This window comes from Platalea leucorodia (genome assembly GCF_965183815.1).
Source record: "Platalea leucorodia genome assembly, chromosome: 9".
Taxonomy (NCBI): Eukaryota; Metazoa; Chordata; class Aves; order Pelecaniformes; family Threskiornithidae; genus Platalea; species Platalea leucorodia.
The window spans coordinates 28,611,591-28,632,902 of record NC_138831.1 but is presented as its reverse complement, the minus strand read 5'-3'; the positions used below and the strand labels follow the sequence as shown (position 1 = coordinate 28,632,902).

Here is a 21,312-nt window from a genome sequence, read left to right as displayed (position 1 = left end):
GGAATATATATAATACAACAGAATTAATGTAATCAGTAAGTTAATATAATGTAATGTCATATATAACATGTAATTTATGGTATATAGTGCATGATCTTTAGTAGATAATATATAGTATATAATATATAATGTATACTATCTAATGTATTATGTATTAAATAATAATGTAATGTAATGTAATGTAGTGTAATGTAATGTAAGAGATGAGATGAGATGAGATGAGATGAGATGAGGTAATATTATATGGTATGGTATGGTATGGTATGGTATGATATGATATGATATAATGTAATATAATGTAATATAATATAATGTAAATATGTATATTCTATTATGATGTATGATATATGACCTATATGATAGATACTATATAATCAGGTCCCAAACGCTACTACTACTAACATCCCGAATGATGCCCATTTTACCGCTGCCTGGCACCCAAAGCCCTGCGGGCCTGGGGGTGCAGCGCTGGGGAGCCCTTTTTGGGGTGCAAAGCCCCCTCCCACCCCAACCCCCCCGATCTGGGGAGGGCCCGAGCCGCCTGGGCGCTGCCCCCCCGAAGCCGAGCTCCCCCGGAGCGTGGGGAGCGTCAGGGCGGGCCCGCTCCCGCACGCCGCTGACATCAGTCCCGCCGTCCCGACCGCCCGCAGCCCGACCGCGTCCCGCCGCCATGGCGGCCAGCCCGGCCTACGGGGAGGAGAAGGGGGGCTCTTCCAGCCTGGGGGAGCCCGAGTACGGCCACGATCCCGCCAGCGGCGGCATCTTCTCCTCCGACTACAAGAGGTGGGGGAGGCCGCGGGGGGGCAGGCCGGGCCCGGGCGGGGGGGTGGCCGCCACCGCGGGCCTTGACCGCCATCCCCGCCGGGGCCGTGGTAACCGCCTGGGGGCTGGCCGCGGTCCCCGGGGTGGGGACGGGGATGAGGATGGGGATGGGGATGAGGATGAGGATGAGGATGGGGATGAGGATGAAGACAAGGATGGGGACAGGGGACGCGGTCATGCCGCCGCCGCTGCAGGTTGCAAAGGCCAGGGAGGGTTTTGGGGGAAAACGGCGGGGTTTCGCAGCCTGTGTGGCGGAGGTGGATGCATGGCGACCCCCCACTGCAGTGTCGTGTGTGTCCCCAGGCTCTGCTGGCTCCCACGGCTTTCACGGGGGGCCTCGGGGACCCACCGAGGTCCCCGGGGGGGAGGGGGGGGACTGAGAAATGCCACCCCTGTGTGGGGCAGGCTGGGGGAGGGCAGGGAAACAGAAGAAGGGGTGTGTCCCTTTGTCCCCCCAGCCCTGGCAGTGTCCCCCGCTCTGGAAGTGTCCTCCAGCCTGACCTGCTGGCAGTGTCCTCAGTCTGGCAGTGTCCCCCCGTCCCTGACTTGCTGATGGTGTCCCCCATTCAGGCAGTGTCCCCCATCCCTGGACCCCTCCCTAATGCCGCAGCAGTGTCCCCCCGTCTGGCAGCATCCCCCACTCTGGCAGTGTCCCCCAACCCTGACCCCCCCAGCAGTGTCCCCCAGTCTGGATGTAACCCCTGTCTCTGACCCCCTGGCAGTGTCCCCCACTCTGGCAGTGTCCCCCATCCATTACCGCCTGATAGTGTCCCCCCGTCTGGCTGTGACACCCCAGTCCTGACCCACTGGTATTGTCCTCCAGGCTGGATGCATTCCCTCATCCCCACCCTGCTGGCAGTACCCCAGGCTGGCAGTGTCCTCCATCCATGACCCGCTGGCAGTGTCCCCATCTCACAGTGTCCCCCCTTTCCATGAGCCCCTGACACTGTCCCCCAGTTTGGCCAGATCCCCCCATCTCTGACCCCCTGGCAATGTCCGCCAGTCTGGCAGTGTTCCCCTGTCCCCAAGTCTGGCAGTGTCCCCTGACCCTGACCCCCACTGTCAGTGTCCCTGCCTCTGGCAGTGTCCCCCCATCTCTGGCCCCCTGGCAGTGTCCCCCAGTCTGGCAGTTTCCCCCCATCCCTGCCCCCCTGGCAGTGTCCCCATCACCAGTGTGCTGCCCTTCCCCAGAGCCTGTCCCCTTGTGGCCATACCAGATCTGTCCCCATTACCATGAGCCATGCATGGTGCATGGGGCAAGAAAAATGTCCCCCAGGTGCCACTGCATCACCCATGTGGGACCCCCACAGGTGTCCCATCCTGCCACCTCACCACCCAGGTGGGTGTCCCATCATGACATGGGGTCCCTGGCCAGGACTGAGCCACACAAAGCACCCAGGGAAGGAGCTCCCTGCAATGTCCCCAAGCCCCAGCTGCAGGACAGGTGTCGCTTGGGATGTGACTCCCTGGGGTGGCCTCATCCACCGGGAAGGGTGTCAGGATCGTGGCTGCAACCCAACCCCAACAACAGCATCAGGTTTCAGCCGGTGGTGCTGGGAGGAGGAGCGGGGCCACAGCCCTGCCACCATCCCAGAGGCCACCACCCCTGGCTGAAGCCATGCTGTCCCTGCCGCCGGTGCAGAAGCTGCTGCGGCAGCTACCAGCGGGGGCGGCCGGGCGGCCAAAAACACCAGTGGGCGGTGACACGGCCGAGGAGTTGATGAGCCCAGTGCTGGCCACCGAGGCCGGACAGCCTGCCTGCTACAGCACCCTGCGAGCTGACGAGCTGCGGCCACTCACCGGCCCCAAGCCTGTGGTGGCCACCAGCACCGGGCCACCACTGCGGTAAGACCCCTCCAAGGAGCCCCCCGGGACCCTCCAGCGATGGTGGCTCTGGCCGAGCATTGTCCCATGGGTGCCACCCCCAGCTGCTGTGGGTGGACGCAGCCTTGCAGGTCCCCCCCAGTTTGGTGGGGATGGATGTCCCTTAGAAGAGGGGACAGTGGTGACAACCAGCCTTATAAAAGGGGACGGTGGTGCGTTTTCCCAGCCCAGGGAGGGGACCAGGGAAGGGCTCTGCGTTGGGGCGCACGGGCACATCCATGACACCATGCCCAGGAGGGGACAAGGGACACCCAGCCAAGCTGGGCTGGTGGCCGGGCTAGAGCTGGTGATGGGTGCCTGCTCCCTGGGAAGTGATTTGGGGACATCCTAGGGTGACAACCAGAGCCAGGCTGGGATGATATCTTCATCCCAGCACCCAGGATGGGGACAGAGCTGGGTGCCAGCACCGTGCCGGTCCCTCCAGCTTCTCTTTCACCTGGCTGTCATCCAACTCCTGTCTCCATAAATATTGTATGGCGAAGGGTCAGGTTGCCAGCCTGATGGGCTGCCAGGCTGGGAGCAAAAAAAAGACTAAAAATGGTTAAAAATACCTAAAAACGGAAAATGGAATTTTTTTTTTCCCCCGGCACGGTGCAGGCATGATGACCTCAAGGAGATGCTCGATAGCAACAAGGATTCACTCAAGCTGGAGGCCATGAAGAGGATTGTGGCGGTAGGTGTTGTTGCCACCAGCAGGGCTGGTGCTGAGCCATGCCGTGCTGAGCCGTGCCGTGCTGTGCCATGCCATGCCGGCTGCCCGGTGTCAAGCTGCTCCTTTACCCCCTAGATGATTGCCCGGGGTAAAAATGCCTCCGACCTCTTCCCAGCTGTGGTGAAAAACGTTGCCTGCAAGAACATAGAGGTGAGGAAGGTCTTGGGTGGCCCTGGTGGCATCCATGGATGTCCCCAGGGTCTGGTGCCTCCCCTGCGGGAGGGTTTTGGGGATGGGTGGGGTTTTGGGGGGCTCTGAGGTGGCCCCGCCACCTTCACCCCGCAGGTGAAGAAGCTGGTGTACGTCTACCTGGTGCGCTATGCAGAGGAGCAGCAGGATCTGGCCCTGCTCTCCATCTCCACCTTCCAGCGAGGACTCAAGGTGAGCTGGTTTGGGGACCCAGAGGTGGGTCGGGGGGGCAGGCAGCAAGCCCCCCACGGCTGCACTGCAGCCCCCTGCATGTCCCCACAGGACCCCAACCAGCTAATCCGCGCCAGCGCCCTGCGGGTCCTCTCCAGCATCCGCGTGCCCATCATCGTGCCCATCATGATGTTGGCCATCAAGGAGGCTGCCTCGGACATGTCCCCATATGTGCGCAAGACGGCTGCCCATGCCATCCCCAAGCTGTACAGGTAATGGGTCGGCTGCTAAATTTTGGGGGTATCTGCTTGGTGCAGGCAGGGACAGGCAGGGATGGGGGGCTGCTTGGTCCGGCTGCACCTGCCCTGCTCTTCCCTCGCAGCCTTGACTCAGACCAGAAGGACCAGCTCATTGAAGTGATCGAGAAGCTTCTCGCAGACAAGACCACGGTGAGCAGGGCACGATGTCTCCACTGTCCCTAAATCTGCGGATGTCACCATCCCCAGATGACCCAGCATCCTTGTGGGGATGCAGATGTCCCCACCAAATTGGTGTCCTCGTGGGGATGCAGCCATCCATGCAGAGCGGGCATCCTTGCAGTGATGCTACTGTCCCCACTAAGCCAGCGTCCTCATGGGGATGCTACTGTCCCCACTGATATGGCATCCTCGTGGTGATGCAGCCATCCCCGCAGGGCTGGCATGCTCATGGGGATGCCATTGTCCCCACTGATCCAATATCCACACAGGGATGCAGCCATCCCCAGAGCCAACATCTTTGTGGGTATGTCACTGTCCCCACCAAGCCAGCATCCTCATGGGGATACCACCGTCCCCACTGATCCAGCATCCTCACAGGGATGCAGACATCTCCATGAGATTGGCACTCTTGCAGGCATGCAGCCATCCCTGCAGACCTGGCATCCTTGTGGGGATGCTGCTGTCTCCAGCAGGACAACATCACTGTGGGGATCCCACCATCTCCACTGAGCTGGCATCCCCACGTGGAAGCCACCATCCCCACCACACTAGCATCCTCACAGGGACGCCACTGTCCCCACCGAGCTGGCATCCTCATAGGGATACAGCCGTCCCTGCCAAACCAGCATCCTTGTGGGGATGCCACCATGCCCACTCATCCAGCATCCTCACAGGGGTGCAGCCATCCCTACTGAGTCAGCATCCTCATGGGGATGCCACCATCCCCACCACACCAGCATCATCATGAAGATGCCACCACCCCAGTGAGTCACCCCAGGCTTTCCCTCCCCAGCTGGTGGCCGGCAGCGTGGTGATGGCATTTGAGGAGGTCTGCCCAGAGCGCATCGACCTCATCCACAAGAACTACCGCAAGCTCTGCAACCTGCTCATCGACGTGGAGGAGTGGGGACAGGTGGTCATCATCAATATGCTGACCCGCTATGCACGCACCCAGTTCCTGAGCCCCAACCAGAATGTGAGTGCGGGAGCCTCAGGGTGCCCCGGGAGGTTCAGGATGCCCTGAGATCCCCTGGGGAGGTGGGGTGAAGGGGGGGTGCTGTTGGAGGGGTGCAAGGTGTCCCGCCTACCAGCAGGAGTCCTTGCTGGAGGAGAGTGCCGAGAAGGCTTTCTACGGCTCTGAAGAGGAGGATGCCAAGGACGCCAAGGCGGAGGCAGCCTCGCTGGCCAAGCGCAAGCCCTACGTCATGGACCCTGACCACCGCCTGCTCCTGCGCAACACCAAGCCCCTGCTGCAGAGCCGCAATGCCGCGGTGAGCCCCCTGCCCCAGCCCTGTCCATCCCCAGAGGCCACCGGTGGTGTCCAGCAGCCTGGGCTCAGGATGTTCCCACTGGCCAAGGAGCCACCGGGCTGCCCAGGAATGGGTGTCCCCAGGGATGGGCTTCCTCCAGATCCTGCCAGATGGGACTCTGGGAGACACAGCCATATCCCAAGGTGTCCCCATGCTTGCCAGGTGACGCTCAGGTGTGTCCCCACAGGTGGTGATGGCTGTGGCGCAGCTCTACTTCCACCTGGCACCCAAAGCAGAGGTTGGCGTCATTGCCAAGGCGCTGGTGCGGCTCCTGCGGAGTCACAGGTCTGTCACACCCGCGTTGTAGAGGCCCCCTACCCCACCGCTGCAGTTGGTGGGACCTGTGGGGAGCCCTAAGACCCAGAGAGAGACCCTCCGAAGAGCCCATCCCCACAAGGATGTCAGGCTGGGGCAAATCACCAAAAAAGACGGCTTTTTAGCCCGGGCCAGTCCAGACATGGGGTGGCAGCATTGTGGTGGCACCAGCCTGGTGGTGGGTCCTGCCCCATTTTCACAGGGACTTGCTGGGGGGGTCTGACCCTGCCCTGCTGATGGTGGCCCCCTCTTTGTTTCCACAGCGAGGTGCAGTATGTCGTGCTGCAGAATGTGGCCACCATGTCCATCAAAAGGCGGGTGAGTCTCGGACTCGGTGTGGGAGGAGTTGACCCTGTTGACTCTGGAGTGGATGAGGGCTAGCCAGCAGGGTCACCAGGGCCAGTTCCCTGCGGGTGGCCTCAGCAAGGCAGGGACAGCGATGACAGTAACAATGGCTCTGCATGCAGGGGATGTTCGAGCCCTACCTGAAGAGCTTCTACATCCGCTCCACGGACCCCACACAGATCAAGATCCTCAAGGTGAGCTGGAAACACCTGGCAGAACCCATCACTGGTGGCTTTGGGGCTTCATGGAGCCCTTCCCTGTGGGGCAGCTGTCCTCTGTGCCCTAGGGACAGGAGGACAGCAATGACCCCATGCCCTGGCACCATGCCCCCATGCTGCCCATCTCTTCCTCTTTCCTATAGCTGGAGGTCCTCACAAACCTGGCCAATGAGACGAACATCTCCACCATCCTGCGGGAGTTCCAGGTATGCCATGGCCATACTGAGGCCACCAGGGTGCACCCTGGCATGGCTCTGGGTGCCAAAACACCACCATGGAGGGGACAGAGGAGAGCCCCACCAGGAGAGGTGGGCTGAGGCCACACCAACCCCATGGGTGGCTCCAAAGAGCCCCAACATGTGACCACCATATGGTGGGGTGCACAGCACTGGCATGTGGGTGACATGTGTGTCTCCCCCATGCCTGTGCAGACCTACATCCGCAGCATGGACAAGGACTTCGTGGCAGCCACCATCCAAGCCATTGGGCGCTGCGCCACCAACATCGGGAAGGTGCGGGACACCTGCCTCAACGGCCTGGTCCAGCTCCTCTCCAACCGGGATGGTGAGTGCACACCGTGGGGGTGAAATGGGGCCTCCATCGCTTTCGGGGCAGGACCCCGCTGAGGCCGGGTCTCTGCCCGCAGAGCTGGTGGTGGCCGAATCTGTGGTGGTCATCAAAAAGCTGCTGCAGATGCAGCCAGCCCAGCACAGCGAAATCATCAAGCATATGGCCAAGCTCACCGACAACATCCAGGTGGGTTGGGGCGTTGCATGGCCTGCAGGACCAGGGGAGCGGCAGCGGTGCCATGTGCCCGGGGGCATTTTGCAGGTGCCAATGGCGCGGGCTAGCATCTTGTGGCTCATCGGCGAGTACTGCGAGCATGTGCCCAAGATCGCGCCTGACGTGCTGCGCAAGATGGCCAAGTCCTTCACCAATGAGGAGGACATCGTCAAGTTGCAGGTCATCAACCTGGCAGCTAAGCTCTACCTGACCAACTCCAAGCAGGTACTGGGGACGTGGCCTAACAGTGTGCCTCAGTTTCCCCATTGGGGAGGGAGAGGCTGGCCCTGAGCATGTCTTCTGGCGCAGAGCAAACTGCTGACCCAGTATGTCCTCAACTTGGCCAAGTACGACCAGAATTACGACATCCGCGACCGGGCTCGCTTCATCCGCCAGCTCATTGTGCCCACTGAGAAGAGCGGGGCCCTCAACAAGTACGCCAAGAAACTCTTCCTGGCCCAAAAACCTGCTCCCATCTTGGAGTCCTCCTTCAAAGGTACCTACCCCTGGTCAGAGGGCGTGGGGACATGGGGTCAGCTGTCACCACAGTGCTGCATGGCTGTCCCTGAGCTGCTGCCACCTCTTATCCCTTTGTAGATCGGGACCATTTCCAGCTGGGCTCCCTGTCCCACCTGCTCAATGCCAAGGCTGTGGGCTACCAGGAGCTGCCTGACTGGCCAGACGAGGCCCCCGACCCCTCCGTGAGGAATGTGGAGGTGCATGGAGCACCCCGAGGTGCAGCGGTGCATGGGGTGGGCCAAGGTGGGGGCATCATCTCAAGATCTTGGGAGAGACCCAGAAGGTGCCCCAGGTGCTGCTCTGCTGCCCCATGTCCCCTCTCTGGTGCCCACACAACCGCTTGGGGGCAGGAGGGGGGCAAGGGCTGCTGTTTGGGCCCTCCACCCATGGGTGATGGCCCCACTCCATCAACCCTGTGCCGGCAGGTTCCTGAGTGGACCAAGTGCACCAGCCGGGAGAAGAGGAAGGAGAAGGTGGAGAAACCCTTCTACTCTGACTCGGAGGGAGAGTCAGGGCCCACGGAGTCAGCAGACAGTGGTGAGGACCCAGTGGCAAGGCAGGGCATTGGGCAGGGGTCACTGTGGCAGGGACATCAAGCAGGTGCCACCACGGTGGGGCATGGGACAGGAGCCACCATGATGGGGCATCAGGCAAGGGACGCCATGGTGGGATACCAGGCAGGTGCCACAAGGGTGGGGCATCGGGCAGGGGACATTGCAGTGGGGACATCCCATCGTGGTGGGGACGTGGCGGGGGACACGGAGGGATGTGGCAGGGGGATGCGGGGATGCAGTGGGGGGAAGCAGGGATGTGGTGGGGAGTTGTGAGGATGCAGTGGGATGCAGCAGGAAGATGCAGGGGTGCAGTGGGGATGCAGTGGAGGAATGCAGGGATACAGTGGGATGCAGTGGGAGGATGTGGAGATGCAGCAGGATGCAGTGGGAGGCAGCAGAGGGTGCTGGGATGCAGCAGGATGCAGCAGGAGGATGCGGGGATGTAGCAGGAGGATGCAGGGATGCAGTGGGAGGATGCAGGGATGCAGCGGGAGGATGCAGGGATGTTGTAGGATGCAGGGATGCAGCAGGATGCAGAGGGAGGCAGCAGGAGGATGTGGGGATGCAGTGGAGATGCAGTAGGAGGATCTGGAGATGCAGTGAGATGCAGTGGGGGGGTGCAGGGATGCAGCAGAAGGGTGCAGGGATGCAGCAGAAGGGTGCAGGGATGCAGTGGGAATGCAGCAGTGGGTGTGGGGACATGGTGGGATGCAGTGGGAGGATGGGGGGATGCGGTGGGATGCAGCAGGGAGCTGTGGGGATGTGGGGGGATGCAGCAGCAGGGCTGAGCTGTGCCCTCCACAGAGCCTGAGTCCGTCAGTGAGGAGAGCAGCAGCAGCAGCAGCTCCGGCAGCTCCAGCTCCGGCAGTGAGGAGGAGGAGGAGGAAGAGGAGGAGGAAGGCAGTGGGGAGCAGTCAGAGAAGGAGGAAGTGGAGGAGAAGAGGACGAAGAGAAAGGAGAAGGAAGGCTCCCGGCAGGCAGCTCCAGGGAGTGTGGGCAGGTACCCCCTGGGAAAGCAGGGTCCCCTGGCCAAACCCACCCTGGCCCCCCCTGAGCCAGGCTCTCCCTGCAGCGCCAGTGAGGAAGAGAAGGAGGAGGAGGAGGATGGGGCGAAGAAGGCCAAGATGAAGGTGTCGCAGGGGCGGAAGAGCTGTGCTGAGACCTCGTCAGAGGAGGCCAGTGCCTCCGAGAGCAGCTCCTCAGGCTCCGACTCGGGCTCTGAGGTGGAGGCCAAGCGGAGGAAGGTGGTGAGGGCCGGGCTGGGTTGGAGGGCAGTGTGGCGACCCCCAGACCCCCATTCACACCCTGCCCATCTCTCTGCCCCCTTACAGCCCCCCACGAGCAGGGCCGGCACCAAGGAGATCTCCTTGCTTGACCTGGATGACTGTGAGTGGCTGGCCGGGGCACGCAGGATGGCGGTCGCGGTGGCACTGGGGAAAATGAGGCACAGGCACGCGCCCCGGTGGCGTCAGGGTCCTGCAGGTCCTTTGGGGGCTGCTGAGCTGGGATGGGGACCAGTGGGGTGAGTGGTCCTTGTCCCCAGAGGATGGCTGTGGGACAGGTGGCTGTGCCAGTGGGGCTGTCCCCATTGGGGCTGTGCCCATAGGATTGTCCCTATGTGGCTGTGCCCGTGGTGTTGTGCCTACAGGGTTGTCCCCATGCAGGTGTGCCACCAGAGCTGTCCTCATGGGCCCGTGGCTCATCAGAGCTCTGTTAACCCTTTCCTCCCCCCACACCTCGCAGTCACCCCTCCTCCTCCCCAGCCCGTCCCCTCCAGCAGCATCGTCTCCACCAGCCTGGTGACTGACCTGGAGGGACTCATGCTCACCGACACCTCCCTGGCACCTGCCGTAAGTGTCCCCAGTGTCCTTCCCAGGGGGCTCCTGGGACCCCTGCCACCTGTGGGGGCCTCAGGAGGCAGGTCGGCAGCCCATGCCGGTCCCTCGGTCCCTTGCAGCTGCTGAGCCCGGCGTTCGGCGCGGTGAGGACCTACGAGCTGCTGCACCGCATGGCGGGCGAGGGGCTCTCAGTTGAGTACTGCTTCAGCCGCCGGCCCTTCCCGGGGGATCCCCACATGGTGGCCATCCAGATCCAGATCTCCAACAACACTGATGCCGAGGTGAAGAGCCTGCGGGTCAGCGAGCCCAAGCCGCTCTCCGGCATGCGGATCCAGGAGTTCCCTGAGATCGGTATGGCACAGCACGGCACGGCCACGATGCTGCAGGGGGGGACGGGGACAGAGGTTGGCTGGTGGAGAGGACGTGGAACACGGTGGCAGTCCTGTGCTTTCAGAGCGCCTGGCGCCCGGGGACATGGCCAGCGTGGTGATGGGCATCGACTTCTGTGACTCCACCCAGGCGGCCAACTTCCAGCTGTGGTGAGCACCCGGTGCTGGGCAGGATGGGACGGGTGTCCCAGGGGATGGGGACAGCTTGGGGTGCTCCAGGGACAGGGGACAGCAGGGCAGGACACAGGTGCTCCAGGGGATAAGGAAAGGGGGATGGGCACCAACCTTCCTTCAGGGGACTTGAGGCAGCAGGGGACAGATGACATCCAGACAGGGCATGGGGTACCCCAGAGGACAGGGGACAGCAGGACAGGGCATGGGGTGCCCCAGGGGACAGCAGGACAGGGTATAGGGTGCTCCAGGGCATTGGGGACAGCTGGACAGGCACCAACATCCTTCCAGGGGATGGAGGACAGCAGGAGAGCCCCCAGGGGACAGTGGGACATGGTCCCTCTGAGGGATAGGGGACAGCAGGATGGGCACTAGGGCCCTTCCAGGGAAGGGGGGACACCAGGATGGGCATGGCATGGTAGGGGGACAGCAGGACAGGCACCAGAGTCTCTGCGGGGGACAGGGAGGTGGAAGCAGCTAAGTCCGGCCTGATGGGCTCCCCCTATTCCCAAGGCATTTTGTGCCTCAGTTCCCCTGCAGCCGCCCCCTGCCCAGGGCAGGGATGGGAAGCGGGACCTGGGGGGGTACATTTTGAGCATGTGTCCTACTCACCTGCCTGTCTCCCCAGCACCCACACACGCCACTTCTACGTCTCCATCCAGCCGCCCGTGGGGGAGCTCATGGCCCCCGTCTTCATGAGCGAGAATGAGTTCAAGAAGGAGCAGGGTGAGTGGGGGACAGGGATGGGAACAGGGACAGGGCGGCACGTGGGCACCCGCTGCCCCAGCGCTGATGCTCACCTCCCATTTTGTCCCCTCTGCTGCCCTCGCCATGGCCCTAGAGCACCTCGCGCGGCCGGGCGAGGGTAAGTGGCTGCTGGGCCAGCCCCTAGACTAGCTCTGCTCCCCTCATCCCCCTCCTGCACCCCCCGGCCCGTGGGTCGGGACGACCAGCCTGGCGCCAGAGTGGCCCAGCCAGGTCCCTGCACAGCATGGAGGGCTCATGCCACCCCTGGCGCTCCCAGCACCGTGTCCCATGAGTGACAGGGACACCCTGGCCCTGCGTCCCTGTGCTCCTCGAGGAGCGGCGTCCTTGCCCTGGCCCCACAGATGGGCGGCTGTGCTGAGCAGTGGGTGCTCAGTGCTCTGCAGCAAGCGACCCCATCGCTGCCAGTGACTGGAGGAGCCCGTCCCCAGGGACGTGGCTGCTGCCACCAGGCAGGGACATGGGGATGAGCTTGGGAAGGGCTGTGGAAGAAGGATTTTCCTGAATCCGTCTCTGCTGGGCTGGAGAGGAGCAAGCAGGGCAGCCAGTTCGGGATGTCGTGGGGGACCTGGATGCAGGGAGCTGGCGGCTGGAGGGGCTTGGTTTGGGGATGGCAAAATGGGGCCTGGCAGGGACACGGCCGCTGGGTGCATGGCTGGAGATGGGCAGGTGCCTCTGCTGCCTGCTCCAGGGAAGCTGACGGGCATGAGCGAGATCACAGAGAAGCTGACGCTGCCTGAGAAATGCCGGAGCGACCACGCCATTGTCCAGCAAATGACCTCAGCAGCCAATGTGGGCCGCGTGCCCTGCGGTGCTGACAACGAGTACAGGTAGCTGGACCCCCACACTGGGACCAGGCAGGTGCTGTCACCCCTCCGGTCCCACCCGAATCACAGCAGGGACACTCAGGGCTTCCTTTAGGACAAGGAGCCTGCATGAACCCACATGTGACGGTGGCTGTGGGTGGCAGATGCCTCCTCACTGGAGCACCCCAGGGGACGGGAGGGTGACAGGGGAACAGCTCGCCCTGAAGCCCTGTGTTCACTGGTGGGCAGGTTCGCAGCCAAGACAGTGACAAGCGGGAGCCTGGTGCTCATCACCCTGGAGCAACGGGAGGGCAGCGTGGCCCAGCTGACCGTCAACAGTGAGAAGATGGTTATCGGCACCATGCTGGTGAAGGACATCATCCAGGCCCTGGTGCAGTGATGGCCAGGCCCTGCCGCACCCACAGCCCTGCCCTCCCACCCACCTCTGCCCCACACCAGTCCCCAAAATGCTCCCTGCCCTGATTTCCGCTGGGTTACTCCCTGCCCTGATCCCCAGAGGGGCGGCAGGCAGTGACCCCTGGGCCGGCTTTGCCGCTGGGAGGAAGGAGTGGGATGGGGCAGACAGGACACAGAGCGACGTTCTGCTCAGAGGGGCGGCAGCAGTTCCAGCCCCCACAGGAGCACAGCATGCCTCCAGCCCCTGGCCCCTTGCCACCGTCTCCCAGTGTAACCCCTATTTATTATGGCCAGGATCTCCCAATAAAGCTCTTCTCCAACCCGCTCCCTTCCCCTCCTCTGCTCTGTGTGCACGGCAGCCAGATCAGCCCCAAACTGCCCCCAAGCCAGCTTCACCGGGGCAGCAACAGGGGACATCAGGGGACCAGCCATCCCTTAGGCAACTGGGGACATGCAAGTCCCCTGGGGGTGGCACTGCTTGAATCGGGTGGCTGCTGGCTCTTGGAGAAAACCCAGCACCGACACGGAGGGTTGGGGTAAACCCCCCTGGGGCTTGGTGGAGGGTGGGAGGTGTTTGGTCCTGAGCAGGGATCTGAGGAGTCCTGGGAGGTTTCCAGCTATTTATTCAAAGCCGAACTGATTGTGCTTTGACCGCAGAAATACCTGCTACGTCAGGGCTGGGTCTATTCTGCAGTGTCACTGGAAGGGTTCCTGGGGCTGGCTCCGGGAAGCTTTTCATCTCCAAACTGGGGAAGAAAAAAAAAAAGGAAATTTGACTCTTTATCAAGATCTCTCCTCCCAGCACAGGTTGGGTGGGATTTAAGAAAGCCCTGGCTCTCCCTTTCCAAAGCTGCAGCCCAGCAGGGAGCCAGGCCCAGCACTGGAGGGAGAAGATGAGCAACGGATGCATGGGAAGGCCTGAACCCCAAATTATCTCAAGTCTGACCCCTTCTGCTGCTGCAAAAAGGGTGAGGGGCTTTCTGCTTTTTCCAGCGCGTGGGTAGGAGACGGGATAAAATCACTTTTATTTTAATGGTGACAAAATGCAAGCCAGAGCTGCAACACCACCAACTACTGAGCGTCAAGCATTTGCTCCCAGGGAGAAAAGCCCATTTCCACAACGACGGGCACAAGAGTCAGAGCGCTCAGCGGTGCCTCGCACCCAGCCACCACCACCCCATCCCCCGTGGGGGGGGGGGGGAGCTGTTTTAACCCCTTGGGGCCCCACTCCCCTGACACGGAGCACAGCGAGCGCCACAGCCTGCGTGTGGAGAGCTGCCCGCACCGGAGGCCCCGGGGAGGCTCAAGCCGCCGCCGGGCGTCGTGAGGAGAGAGAGTGACAACGCCCCAGCGCGGCAACCGGCGCGCGTCCAGCACGCCGCGCGGTGCACGCCGGGATAGGGGAGGAGTAATTGGGGGGGGGTGCGCCACGCGGCGGGCGGGCTCAGCGCGCATGCGCCTCGGCCCCTCCCCTCAGCGCCCCCCCCCGCCCCCGTCCCGGCGGGGCGGTGGCCCATAAAAGCCGGCGGGGCGGGCAGGGTTGCCCGCCGCTGTCGCTTCCCTCCTCTGTGGGGTCTGCCCGCCCGCAGCGCCGCCCATGGCCTTCCCGCCGGTGAGGGGGGGGGGGAAGGGGGGCGAATGGGACACGTGCCGGCGGCCCCGGTGCCTCACGGAGCCGAGGCGGGAGGGAGGAGAGAGGCGGCGCGTGCGGCCCCTTTAAGGCCGCCCCCGTCACGTGGTTTCACACGTTGGCGGTAGGTGAGGGAGGGGGGAAGGGGGGGAGCGGCGCTGAGGTGATTTCCCGCCCTTTCTCCGTGTGTGGCGGTGGCGGAGCGGGGATGGCGTCCCCCCTTCCTTCAGCGGACTGGCGGGGCCCGGACTCGGGGGGGGGCGCCGTTGCTGAGCGAAGCCCTGAGGCCTGGCTTCCCCGCCCTCCCGAGGGAGCAAGGGGCTCTGAGGGAGCAAGGGGCTCTGAGGGAGCAAGGGGCTCTGAGGGAGCCTCACCTCAGGCAACCCATCAACTGACTGGTGCTGCCTTCAGGAATGAAGCTATTACTGGAGGAGACCCAGTGGTCCCAGTCCGACCAGCAAGCAGTGCCTGTGGTTGCTCTCATCCCAGGTTATTGGGGGGGTTAAAGCTGAGCTGGAGGTGCTGAGCTCTGGTTTGTGCTGGTGGGGTGTGTTTTGGCTTGAGCGGGAACCCATGGTCTTGCTTGGTAGCCAGTGGTAGTTCTGAGCGTTTCTAAACTCTGTTATCTTTTAGTGTGTAAAGTGAATGGAGCGCTTAGTTTACTCTTAAACCAGGCAACTGCAAGCTCCATGTAGCAAGACTGGCTTCTGTTGGTGACCCCAGGGGACTTAGTCCCTAATCTCTGTGCTGTGTGGGTAAATGCAAGTGTCTTCTGAAAAACAAGTTCTTTTTTTACCATTCAGTATTTTGCAGCTAAAACCAATTAATGCTCGTTGTGGCTGATTTTGTGATAGGCTAACCATGTGTGCTGGCAGCTGGAGTGTTGGTGAGGGGCTCCAGTGAGAGCTGTGCAAAGGGTGGGAGCTGTGTTTGCTGAGGAGCTTCAGGATCCCCACTGCTTTGCTGCAGTTTATCTTGACTGGAACAGTCTCCCTAAACCTTACTCTGCTTTGATAATGTGCTGAAACAGGCAGCTGTGATATTGCTTGTTTCCAAAGCTGTTTGAGTGATAGCTTCAAAATGTTTTGTTCCAAAAAAAAATACCAGAAAGTAGACACCTCAGCAGGAAACTTATTTCAAAACAGGGGTTTTGGCAAAATTGTTTTTTCTGAAGTCAGTGCTCCCCTGCAAAATAATACTGTCAAAATCCCTTCCAGTCTTGTTCCAGCCAGGTGTGTTCAAGACCTGCTCCACATGGTAAACCCTGGGAGAGATGCTTAAGCTTGGCTTTGCTGATGGTGAGAGAGCTGATGCAGCTTAGCCTAACCCTGTTTGGGATGAGTTAGATGTGTCAGCTTGTTGCTTTGTTAGTGGTGTTGCTTGGTAGGAACAATTATGCCAGTATTATGCTTTTTATTGGAGTAGCTGACTTCAGCTTGGAAAACAAAAATTAATGGTAAAAAGGGACTTTTAGAGCTGCCTTTGATCAATGTATAGAGCCATCTTGGCTTGATTATGTTGAGACTGACACCATTTTAATGGCATCTTAAATTTTGCCTCAGGATTCAAGGCCCTCTTGGCTGTACCTACAGTGCTGAGAACCCTTTTGGGCATCAGCATGGCACTGCCATGGTGGGATTTCTGAGAGGCATAAAAAGCAAAGGCCAAATTGTAGCTGAGGTGGATGACCTTTGTCTGCTCCAGAGTGTCCCCGGGAGCTAATGCATGTCTTGGCCATACTGGCAGCTGAGCTGTGTTTAATGACTTCCCTAAGGATTAAGATATTCTAATCCTGTGCCAGTGCTGTTGTGATGCTGTGGGTTCTGCTTAGCCCTGGGATTTCATTATCTGTAGGTTTCCTACTGGTGTGTCTGCTTTGGGGCTGTGGAGGTACCTTTGTTTCCACTTACCTTGGACATCTTTGGCTTTTGCTGCACAGGTGTACATTGTTCTACTAATTGAGCTGCTGCATGTTTGTTTCTTGTGGGTCTCTGGAGTGGGACCTCCTGTGGGTAAACTGCAGGCTGCAGCTATGGGGTTTGCTTGGGGCTGATGGGGTGTGAACTCCAGAGACCTGACAGCTGCTGTGCTATGGCTGCTGGCTTTTTGATGCAGAGCCAGCAAGAAGAGCTCTCTACCATGGTGGTAAGGCTCATCGGTTGTCTTTCTGTTACTCTGAGGGAGTGGAAACTCCTCCTCCCTATTTCAAACCAAGCCCAGTGCTCCCTTTCTCACTCTGGTGTGTTTTGTTTGGAGTGCTAGAGGTGTCTGGAGCCTGGCAGTGCCCTTCTTGAGACCTCAGAGCATCCTGGGGATGCATCTTCATGCTTGGACATGGGTTCTTGGCCAAGGGTTTAGCTGAGCCAGGATATGATATGTATTCCTGTCTGAGGTCCACCTTGCTGTGTGTCTTTGTGTGCAATGCTTCTTGGGTCTGTGTTCCAGATCTACCACAATGATATAACCTGAAGCCTTTAAATTGTTTGCTCTGTGGCACTGCATGCTTACTGCAGGGAACTGAACTGCCTTGTTTTTCTGATCTAGGAACATCTCTAGAAACTCCTATCTCTTAAACAGAGACTGGGTGTCTTACCAGGTGTCAGGAAGCAGTGTTTGACTCCTGATGACTTTAAATGACCTGTCAGCTGGATCACACTTCTGTTTTCACTTGCTTCTCTTACTGGCTGTGCTGATAAAATGGTGTCCCCTCTCCTGGATTGGGATTGTGAATTGTAGCAGGCAGGACTGGCTGAGAACAGCTGTTGTTGGGTCACTGTTTGCACCCCGGTGTTTCACGTGGTGTGCCAGGTCACTGCTGGGGCCTGCAAAAGAAGGAGGACCCACTGATGCTCTAGGACTTGTGCCTCGGTGAAAGCAGAGGAGATTGCCAGCTTTGAGCCTGGGCTGTAGCTGTAGTTGCTGCTGTGTGGCGGACTTCCAGAGAAGCCTGAACAGGCAGCCTGTGTTTAACTATTGCAAAATCCTTCAAGATGGAGCACAAAGCTAATCCTAGCTGGGCTCAAGAGTGCTCCTTTGCTTGGCTTGGCTTGGGGATGCAAGAGTGGAGCAGGTTCTGGAGGACACAGCCTCAGGCATGGTATTTCCCTGTGCTTTGATATTAACTCTGTTGAGGCTAAAGGATACGGGCGTATCATCAAGCTATGTGTTTGCAAACTCTTTCCACCGGACTATCCAGGCTGATGAACGGTTTGGGTCCTGTGTGCTTTGAAGACCTGCAGAGCTCCTCTCAAAGGAGGATCTCTTCTAGGGGTTTAGGGAGGAGGGTGAGCTTTGCCAGAGGAAGGTATAGACACACGAGTCGCCTCCTACAAGGGGCTGGATGCCAGTTCTTGTGTCCTGGGTGCTTGCAGTATCTCTAGGATACCCTTGACAGTCTTCGGGTTAAAAGCTCTGTGAGTGGAAGGAATTTTTGAGGACATGCTTGGTCCTACTCTTGCTGTTTTCTGTTCTTGTTTGCAGCAGGACTGGTGCTGCCAGTTGTGGGAAGCATCAAATGCTAAATGAGCAGGAACAGGTCAGGCGTTTGGTTTGCTGCTCGAGTTTATTTTTGTCTTCCTAGCACAGACTCCTAGGGAAAAGCTTTGCCTCCTGCTGTAAGTGGTTCTTTAGCAGTAACAGGAGTAGAATAGGGAGTTTCACGCTTGTGCCAAAGCAGCCTGATGCGGCACTTTTTATTAAAGATGACTGGCAATACTTTCTTAAATTGAGCTTCTGTACTCCTCAGCTGCTTTTTATAAAGATGACTTAAAGCTTGCTCTGCCTGTTTCCTCTTGCCTGAAGCTTGCTTTCAGCCCTACCTGTTTTACTCTTGGCTTGTAAATGCTCCTGCATTGTGCCTGCGGAGTCCCAGGACCTTATCTGGGGGCAGGCTGAGCCTTTCAACAGACAAAGATCCTGGGCTCCAGTGCTGAATAGATGCTAATAGTCTTAAATGGGCTGAAATCCTGAATCAATTGTTCAGGTTCTGCCTGGAGGCATCGTGTGAGTTGACAATTCAGTAGCTTATTCCTACTGCTTCCAGGACAGGGTTTCCTTTGCTTTTTAGCTAAATAGTGGGGGGAGGAAGCTCGTGTGTGTGGAGAAAACTTATCAGATGATGTGTTATGGCAGTAAAACTGCTCATGACAGGGTTGGCGGGGGTGGGGGAGATGCAAGTCCTGTACTCAGGCTGGGCTAAAGTTCCTGTGTCCACGTGAAACTGTTTAGACCTGCCTTCTGCCACAGGCCGCATACTGGCAAGATCAGTAAGGGACAATTTGAAAGTAAAATCATCTTGGTGCTTCAGGCTTACTAGTCGGTGAAGCAGGGGAAGAAATGTGGGGTAGTCGGGCCCAAAACTCTTGCAGAAACATATCCAAAAGGTAGATGTATTAAATGTCTCCTTGACAAGTACAAATGGCCCTATTTAGAGCTTCTGTGTGTCTTGGAGTAGCAGGGGCTTGTTCTCCAGCCTTGCTGCAATTCAGTTCTTTGAATTTGGCTATAACTCGATTTGCTTAATGGCAAGGATTCTGCTCCGGAGGCCAAGATTGGCGAGGTTGTGCCTTCCTGCTCTTTTTAATGTGGGTCCTAATTGATAGCAATACTGTTTGCTCAGCATGTTCAGGAGCAGAGTTCTGCTGCAGTGGCTCTTGGGTGGTGGGAAGACCTGCCCTCAGTCCAAAATGCTGGTTAGAGATTAAGTTTAGTGGCTTCTAGATTGGTAGAGGCTTGTGTTGTGCAGCTGCACCAAAACAAGCCTGGATGTGAAAGTGGCTTGTGAGCAGAGCTGGGAGAAGCAGCTGCTCTTGCCAGTTCTCTGGACTGGCACCAGGAAGCAGGAGGGGTTTGATCTTTGTCATGCAGAGGAAGCTTTATAAGAGCTCTGGCTTGTGTAGCATGGTCCCAAAACCTTGATGCACGAAGATCAGTGCCTGTGGAGGGTTATGCTAAAGCAGAGCTGGTTAAAGCAGAGCTGGTTTGGGGTAACCTCCCTTTGTGGTCAGGAGCTGTTACCTAAAGGGAAGATCAGGGTTTGGTTCTCTGCCATTCCAAGGGAGACTTTAGGATTTGGGGCTATGTTTGATTAGCTGGGAAGTCATGTTTTTTCCTCAAGCCTGTTTTCTGAAGTGATTGCATGGCTGCTGACTTGGGCTATTCCAAGGTGTTGTTCAGAGCTCCCAAATATGGGTGGTAAAGTGAGCCTTGCTTTCTTCTGCTGTGCACAGGAGCTACTATGGCTTCTCATGGTGGCTGCCTTGACCATGAGCATCCCCCTTGTCCCCCAGTGTCAGGCATGCACCTTCTCCCCAGAATCAGCCTCCTCTGTTAGTTGGATCTCCACTTCAGTGTTATGATGTGCTGGAGGAAAACAGCAGGGAGCTTGTGTTAGCAACCACACTAGTTTGGGTGCTATGGCTCTTAGTCTAAAGTTCATCCTACTTGTGGTGAGCTGGTACCTGTTTGTGACTGGGGTGGTCCTGGTCTGATGTGCTATGCTGACAAATTGCTGACCTGTTTGATTAACTGTTTATTTAATGCCAAGAATTGTACTTGAGTGTTGCTAAGACGTGGAGCTAAAGCTAATATGAGTATTGGAGGCAATCCAGATTTTCCACAATGTGTTGAAAGCTGAGTGGTGAGTACTAGCCTGCTTGACACTAATACTTGCTCTTTTTTACCAGAAAGAAGATACTGGGAGGAGCGTAAAGGACCGCTGGGATAGCCCGGATGCCCCTGCACTTTCCACTTGCAGCAATGCAGATATATTCCGCCGAATAAATGCCATGTTGGACAACTCTTTGGATTTCAGTGGAGTCTGCACCACGCCTGTCACAAAAAGCAAATGTGACATCCTGCCAGGTGATGTGTTTGGCTGGGCTTAAGGCAAGCATGAGGATCTGGGGCTGGCGGAAGGGGACAGTTGCTTGGTGGGACCTAGCGAACCTGTGGTGGCACTTCTTGGTGGTGTGGTTGTTGGCATGTGCTTGTGAGCAGAGAGCTGCTTGGAGTCGGGGTTAATGCTGTTTTGGTATGGGGGCTTCATTTGTGTGCCTGAAATGAGTAATTCAAGTATTCCCTGGTGGTGTGGAGGTGCCTGGGAAGGCTTGCTTATGCTCCCTGTGATGCTGTGCATCATTGTGTGGGCAGGATGTGAGCTCTCGCTGCCTGACCTGCCACCTCCTGGCATAGATAGTTCCAGCAGACTCCTTTACAGTCTGCCTTTCCTGGAGGCAGGATTAATCTGTTAGCTGTTAGTATGGCTGATCTGCTGCATACATTAAAAATGCAAAAGAATTTTGAATAACCATGTTTGCTACAGGTCAGTTAATTGTGTATTTAAGAGTGTGCCAAAGCAGTACATGTAGGTGAATACTTTCTTGCAAAGCAAGCTTGGGATTATGAAATCAGTGCTGCAAGTTTTGCTTCCTGCAGGCTGAGGGGAGTGGGCATATTCTGCTGTCTTACACTTGATCTGCCTCAAAACAGAAGGCTCTGTGCCAAAGCAAAGAGCATTGGGTCCAATCTTATTTTTATGTAAGTGAAGGACATGCTTTTGTCCCTTTACAGTAGGCAAGATCTGCCAGTAAATGTACCTGCCCAGTGCCTGATGTTCCTCTTGCCAGTGCACTTCCGTGCAATGGTACTTGTGCCAAGGATTTGGGCACTTGAAAGAGATTGTTTTTTTTCCTCCAGCATCTGAATTATAGGGTCAATAAACACTTTGGCCATTATTGGAAACAAACTGACCCTCTGGACTTGTCCCAAAATGAAGTGGGAAGTAAAGGGGAAAAACCTCACCAGCTGGTGACCTTGCAGGCTGCTGTAGGCAGACACCTTTTCTGCAGTCACTTGGAGACAGGGTTGTCTTGTGCTCATGGATAATCTGAGGAGTTTTAATCAAATGGGTGTAAAAAAAGCTGCTAACAGGTGTCTGGGCATCCTGTGGCCCTGTTTGATGCTTGCGTAGTGCAACTTTGTTCTGAACTAGTGAA

The 21,312-nt window shown here is 58.1% G+C and overlaps 2 protein-coding genes across 6 annotated transcripts in view; both read left to right on the top strand.

Annotated features, from left to right (window-relative positions):
• The first annotated feature begins 654 nt into the window (after window positions 1–654).
• On the top strand, window positions 655–12,863 carry AP3B2 (adaptor related protein complex 3 subunit beta 2). Of its 4 annotated transcripts, XM_082321640.1 has the most exons (28): window positions 655–783; window positions 3,304–3,379; window positions 3,494–3,568; window positions 3,704–3,799; window positions 3,890–4,050; window positions 4,161–4,227; window positions 5,051–5,233; window positions 5,352–5,528; window positions 5,755–5,852; window positions 6,146–6,200; window positions 6,350–6,421; window positions 6,589–6,651; window positions 6,877–7,009; window positions 7,092–7,201; window positions 7,277–7,453; window positions 7,538–7,724; window positions 7,826–7,944; window positions 8,173–8,284; window positions 9,106–9,301; window positions 9,380–9,548; window positions 9,633–9,687; window positions 10,045–10,151; window positions 10,259–10,490; window positions 10,594–10,678; window positions 11,328–11,425; window positions 11,541–11,564; window positions 12,156–12,294; window positions 12,520–12,863. In XM_082321640.1, exons 1-28 carry the CDS (start codon window positions 671–673, stop codon window positions 12,668–12,670), a joined length of 3,330 nt encoding a protein of 1,109 aa, XP_082177766.1. In that variant the 5' UTR covers window positions 655–670; the 3' UTR covers window positions 12,671–12,863. The 4 variants fall into 4 exon arrangements, with proteins under 4 accessions (XP_082177766.1, XP_082177765.1, XP_082177767.1 ...); XM_082321639.1 differs by lacking the exon at window positions 11,541–11,564; XM_082321641.1 differs by lacking the exon at window positions 11,541–11,564 and having other exon boundaries at window positions 5,349–5,528.
• Window positions 12,864–13,580: 717 nt separating this feature from the next.
• CPEB1 (cytoplasmic polyadenylation element binding protein 1) overlaps window positions 13,581–21,312 on the top strand; it is a gene marked incomplete at both ends in the record, with an annotated part of 41,630 nt that continues 33,898 nt past the window's right edge. The window contains 2 exons of one of the 2 annotated variants that reach the window (XM_082321370.1): window positions 13,581–13,655; window positions 20,002–20,179. In XM_082321370.1, the coding sequence (XP_082177496.1) occupies window positions 13,581–13,655; window positions 20,002–20,179 (253 nt within the window). Of the gene's footprint in view, window positions 13,656–20,001; window positions 20,180–21,312 lie in introns of those variants that run through there. The other variant, XM_082321372.1, reaches the window with a different exon arrangement.